This window comes from Chiloscyllium plagiosum, chromosome 21 (assembly GCF_004010195.1).
Source record: "Chiloscyllium plagiosum isolate BGI_BamShark_2017 chromosome 21, ASM401019v2, whole genome shotgun sequence".
In the NCBI taxonomy this organism is placed as follows: Eukaryota; Metazoa; Chordata; class Chondrichthyes; order Orectolobiformes; family Hemiscylliidae; genus Chiloscyllium; species Chiloscyllium plagiosum.
The window spans coordinates 19,814,869-19,821,248 of record NC_057730.1 but is presented as its reverse complement, the minus strand read 5'-3'; the positions used below and the strand labels follow the sequence as shown (position 1 = coordinate 19,821,248).

The window sequence follows — 6,380 nt, the reverse complement described above, 5'->3', positions numbered from 1 at the left end:
GGCCTATCACCCTCACCTTAACCTCCTTCCACCTATCGCATTCCCAACGCCCCTCCCCCAAGTCCCTCCTCCCTACCTTTTATCTTAGCCTGCTTGGCACACCCTCCTCATTCCTAAAGAAGGGCTTATGCCTGAAACGTCAATTCTGCTGCTCCTTGGATGCTGCCTGACCTGCTGCGCTTTTCCAGCAACACATTTTTCAGCTCCGATCTCCAGCATCTGCAGTCCTCACTTTCTCCAAGATTGAAGAAGAAGCCAAGTGTAGAAACAGAAGACAGGAGAAAAATCAGGTGGATGGAGAACACTGAGGGAGGCCTGAAGGAAACCAGAGAAATGAGAGAATGCCAATCGCCTCACTAAGCCTATGGTTCAACCAAACAAAATTACTCTTCGGAGTCCTTATTTCTGGCATTAGAGATACAAAAACAATATAGCAAACAGATTAACCAATTTTTTTTAGTGATCCTTGATTAGTGCTCCATCTGGTGTTGCAAGAACTTGAACTGTTTGAAATTTGCACTAAATTCTGTTTGCTTAATGCAAATTCCAAAACCACTGTTGGAAACAGTGGGATACCAATAACAGACCAGTACTTGCTATTCTCTCCCTTATCATAGAGCAGGATACAGAAGTAATACATGTTGTGGAGTCTTCCAGGCAGGCTCACAAAGTTTTTCAGAGGAGCTAGGGTAAGAGAGGACAGAATATCAAATATAAAAAGCAGGGCGGCACGGTGGCTAGCACTGCTGCCTCTCAGCGCCGGGGACCCGGGTTCAATTCCAGCCTCAGGCGACTGTCTGTGTGGAGCTTGCACATTCTCCCCATATCTGCGTGGGTTTCCTCCCACAGTCCAAAGATGTACAGGTTAGGTGAATTGGCCATTCTAAATTGCCTGTAGTGTTAGGTGCAGGGGTAAATAGGTCTGGGTGGTTGTTCTTCGGAGGGTCAGTGTGGACTTGTTGGGCCGAAAGGCCTGTTTCCACACTGTAGGGAATCTAATCTAATCTAATCATAAGCAAGTGTTTCCTATTCATCCAGATGCCTTTTAAATAGCTGTTGTTTCTGAATGCCCAGTCTTGCCTGAGGATACTCTGCTCATTTGGAGAGCTGAAAATGTGTTGCGGGAAAAGCGCAGTAGGTCAGGCAGCATCCAAGGAACAGGAGAATCGATGTTTCGGGCATAAGCCCTTCTTCAGGAATGAGGAAAATGTGTCCAGCAGGCTAAGATAAAAGGTAGGGAGGAGGGACTTGGGGGAGGGGCGTTGGAATTGCGATAGGTGGAGGGAGGTCAAGGTGAGGGTGATAGGCTGGAGTGGGGTGGGGGCGTAGAGGTCAAGAAGATGATTGCAGGTTAGGAAGGCGGTGCTGAGTTCATTTGGAGAGCTGCCACCACAATGACCAAGATCAACTCACTTACCAAAGACCAGGGAAAAATTTCTGGCAAGTTGCTCACTAAGTCATTTTATACTTCAGAAAGTGTGAAGGAATTGATGTTGTTCTTCAAAATGCTGCCAGATCTAATGAAAAGTACAAGTACTGAGCAAGACTGTACCTGCCTTAAAAACAAACAAAGCAGCCATTCACTCCAATTAGGCCTTCTCACAAAGGGCTGATGCAGGAAGTACAAGTTACAACAGAACTCCATCTTTTGACCTGCCCAACAAAAGAAAAACCCCTAAGGCAGTGTGCCAACCACAGTTCTGAAGGAAAACCTAACCCATATTCATAGTAAACCAGTCCTCAACCTATGCTGTAAGTATTCACCTCTCGCCTTCAACATAAGGGCATACCATAGCAACATTACTAAACAACACCAAGTACTAAGATATATAGGGGGATATTAGGACAGATGATGAAACACTTGGTCAAAGTGGTAGGCCTTAAAGAAAATGTTAAGGCAATAGAGAAGCAGAATCATGGGATGGGTGAATTCCAAACAGACCAGGCAGATAAAGGCACAACTGCAAATGGTGCAATTAAAATTGAGATATGCAGAGATCAGAACCGAAGTTATCATTAAGGGTTCAGGGCTAAAGGAGGCTAGACTTGTGGAAAAATACAAGATCATATAGGGAACCAAAAACGAATGAGAATTTTAAAACAGACTGCTGTTGGACTGGAATTCAGTGCAGGTCAGCGAGCCCAGATGGGTAAATGGGACATGGTGAGAGTTTAGAGGCAGACAGCAGAGTTTCAGGGCCACAATAGTCAGTGCAAAAATAAACAGTGCTCACAGATTTAGATCACTACACCACAACAAGGAGGAAACAAAGTTCATAGGGGAAATTCCACATTATTGAGCATGTTTATTGCCAGTCTTCAAGGATCAGGTTTACACTTCCTTGTAGCTACATTGTTCATCATTAACGACTGCAGAACATAAATTATAACAGATAATAAAACATTGTTCTCTGATCCACCTCACTATTACCCTGCCACCTATTCTGTTGCGCCACAGCACACTTCAAATTTTGACACACACGGCCACACATCACCACCTCTCATTGCTCTAACTTTACCCCTGCCATCCCCAATAATTTCCTTAACTCTTAAGGCAATGTTCAGTTATGGTTACATAGTACTCACTGTCTGAGGATAAGAAAGTGGACGCAGACGATCATAATCTTCTTGACCAGCTGTGTCCCAAAGCCCCAGATTCACAGGTTTCCCATCAACCATCACGTTGGCAGAATAGTTGTCAAAACTGCAGAACAAAGATTTTAAACTGAAACAAAAACACCTAAAGGAGTATCTTTATCAAGTGACCACGTTCATAAATCCATTATCGCTTAGGACCCCACCCTCCTGCACAACACCCTTTTCCCTGACTCCCTTCTCTGCAGTTTTACCACAATACCCAAACACACCACCTCCACTTTCCCCATTACATCTTCCCCTCAAAGCGAGTGCTCTACATTGCTACACGTATACTTCTCACATCAAATGTCCTCTTCCCTCCAACTGGAATGAAGGAATATTCAGCTGTAATGGGAAGGATTCATGTTGCTACACAAAACCCCCTGCTGTGCCTAGACCCTGGTGAATAAAATGTCCAATGACTCACACAGTGGGGATGTATTCGCCTGGGAAGGCATTGGTCGTGTAACTGATGAGCAAGCAGGTCTTACCCACTGCGCTGTAAGGGAAGAGAAAACTTGCATTAGATAACACTGGTCCACATTCTCAATATCCAGAGAGTGGAATTCTCTACACAGATAGTATTTGTTTAAATAGAGACATCTGCTCAAGACTTTAACTGCAAACCATACATTACTCAATTTAACAGTGGAGATTGTACATTTTCAAGAACATTAGTCTATGTGACTTTAAAATAGACATTAAAAAAGGTGGTTGATGTTGCAACGTGACAAACCTAAGGACAGTCAATTTCACTCCACGCAAACCACAAGTACCAGAGCCCTAGCAGAATCATTTAAAAAAACATTTTAAGAACTGAAATGATCCAGTAACAGCAGTTGATAAGACACGGGAGTTGGGAGCAAGTGATAAGTCTTTTATCTTATAAAGCTCAGATATTAAAGGGTTTTAGTGGGGGAGCTCCAGAGCTTAGACCAAAGCAGCAGAAGGCACAGTTGCCTGTGGTGAAGTAAAGCACATGGGAATTCTTATCACCCTTTCAGGCTGTAAGAAGCTGGCTATACTTAGTGGTAATATAGTAACAGCAGCAAAACCTGGAGCAGCCACGCAATGCTTGATCTTTTATCTCTTTTTGGATAGTAATGGTTTGCCAAGATGAAGTCATCATAGCCCTACCACACATAGGGCTACACACTCACTACAGAGATATGAGTGGTAGTGCTTTACCTGAGGGCTACCACACCTCAGGTGGAGGGAAAGGTTGAGAACGAGGGTCCTTCATGGTACCCTCAGCCAGTTTTGAGATACAGTCATAGAGATGTACAGCATGGAAACAGACCCTTTGGTCCAACCCGTCCATGCTGACCAAATATCCCAAACCAGTCTAGGCCCACCTGCCAGCATCCGGCCCATATCCCTCCAAACCCTTCCTATTCATATACCCATCCAAATGCCTTTTAATTCTACTTGTCTCCACCACTTCCTCTGGCAGCCCACTCCACACACGCAACAACCTCTGCATGAAAAAGTTGCTCTTAGGTCTCTTTTATATTTTTCCCCTCTCACCCTAAACCGATGCCCTCTAGTTCTGGACTCACCCACCCCCGGGAAAAGACTTTGTCTTTTTATGGCTATCCATGTCCCCCCATGATTTTGTAAACCTCTAAGGTCCCCCTCAGCCTCCGATGCTCCAGGGAAAACACCCCCAGCCTATTCAAACTCTCCCTATAGCTCAAATCCTCCAGCCCTGGCAACATCTTTGTAAATCTTTTCTGAATCCTTTCAAGTTTCACAACATCCTTCAGATAGGAAGGAGACCAGAACTGCATGCAATATTCCAACAGTGGCCTAACCAATGTCCTGTACAGTCACAACATGACCTCTCAACTCTTGTACTCAATACTCTGACCAATAAAGGAAAGCATACCAAATGCCTTCTTCACTACCCTATCTACCTGCAACTCTACTTTCAAGGAGCTATGAACTTGCACTCCGAGGTCCCTTTGTTCAGCAATACTCCCTAGGACCTCACCATTAAGTGTATATGCCCTGCTAAGATTTGCTTTCCCAAAATGCAGCACTTTGCATTTATCTAAAATTAAACTCCATCTGCCACTTCTCAGCCCATTGCCCCATCTGATCAAGATCCCGTTATAATCTGAGGTAACTTTCTTCACTGTCCACTACACCTCCAATTATAGTGTCATCAGCAAACTTACTAACTACAACTCTTATGCTCACATCTAAACCATTCATATAAATGATTAAAAGTCATGGACCCAGCACTGATCCTTGTGGCACTTCACTGGTCACAGGCCTCCAGTATAAAAAACAACCCTCCACCACTACCTTTGAGCCAGTTCTGTATTCAAATGGCTAGTTCTCCCTGTATTCCATGAGATCTAACCTTGTGAACCAGTCTCCCATAACATAATTCTCACTTAATGTATTGTAAGTACATAAAAATCGTGATTTAATGGATTTTTCTCAACTAAATACCAGACACACAATTATCTACCAGGAAGAGCAATTAAAACAAATGGCAATTAAGTTATTTACATAATCTGACCAAACCCTAAAGGCACTTAGTTCAAAAAGTTTAATCAAATAACAATTGTGATCACTGCACCAGAAAAAGAACGCACAGAATCAGTCAGAAAAAGATCCTGTAGATTTATTTTGGGAAATTATTGAACCAGTTGAATTCTCAGAAGCCAACAGCAAGATTAGTGCTCAGCAAACATCGATGGTGTTTGTTTTCAAATCAAAGAGAAACCAAGTAATTTGAAGCAATTAATCATGGTCTGTCTGCATTAGTTTTGATTTGATCCCAGCACCAAATTACAAAAACAAAATTCAAGAGGGGCAGTGGCAGTGCAGGACAGAAGGAATGTAGTTACTGAAAACTGAATTTCCCAGAGAAAGCAGTGAACACAAAATAACAAAAAACCATGGGGAGACAAGAACAAAATTAACACAAATTCACACACCATTAAGGAGTGAACTGATCAGGTAATGCAGGAGGGAAGCAGCAGTGAGGAATGCAATAAAGATTAAGTCGCAAGACACTTCGAGACAGTTTCAACAATCAACAAGATTCTCAAATTTTACTTATTCCTATATCCCTTGATTCACTTACACCCAAGTACCTTCAATGTACTCAGCATCGAGACCTCACTGGGTTAGACAATTCCAAAAGATTCACACCCTCCAAGTGAAAAAAAATAAATTGAAAATTCCCCAATTTCTCTGGATCCTGAGACGGTGATCCCAGCCATGAAACATCCTCTTTATTTAAAAGGTATTAAATTCTGAATGAGTGGCTGCATCCCCAACCCCGCCAGGCTCGGGGCTCCCGGGAGGGAGGGATATTCCCCACAGGTCGAACCCCCCCTCACCCCGGGACCGCTTTCCGGGCTGAACTGAAGAACTGGACATTAAACCCAGCTGCCGCTTTCTCCCCAGATTTATCAGCGCCAGCCAGGGCGGTTCCTGTCTCTGTCCCGGGGCGGAGGAACAGGACAGCAGCCGGAGAGGGGCCGCGGCCCGGGGCGGGGCGGAGGAGGGTGTCAGGGGGAGGGGACCCAGGCCCCGGGGAAGCACTCACCCATCGCCGACCACCACACACTTTATCGCCTGCATCGGGCTCGGGCTCGCGCTCCGTCTCCAGCAGCTTCGGCCTCGCGAAGCAGACTGACCGGAAACCGCCCAGACCTAACCCACTTCCGGTTCCGGCCGCGGCCACCGCCGGAAGTGAGATCCCGGGATTCCACTGCCCCACC

General features: G+C 44.8%; 1 protein-coding gene across 1 annotated transcript in view; it reads right to left on the bottom strand.

Moving 5' to 3' along the window:
* The window catches only part of LOC122560598 (ras-related C3 botulinum toxin substrate 1), a 15,131-nt gene extending 8,781 nt beyond the window's left edge, over positions 1 to 6,350 (bottom strand). Inside the window, exons 1-3 of the mRNA XM_043711392.1 lie at positions 6,206 to 6,350; positions 3,065 to 3,136; positions 2,587 to 2,704 (exon numbers count right to left, since the gene is read on the bottom strand). Of these exons, the coding sequence (XP_043567327.1) occupies positions 2,587 to 2,704; positions 3,065 to 3,136; positions 6,206 to 6,240 (225 nt within the window). The 5' untranslated portion in view covers positions 6,241 to 6,350. The remainder of the gene's footprint in view (positions 1 to 2,586; positions 2,705 to 3,064; positions 3,137 to 6,205) is intronic.
* Positions 6,351 to 6,380: the final 30 nt, after the last annotated feature.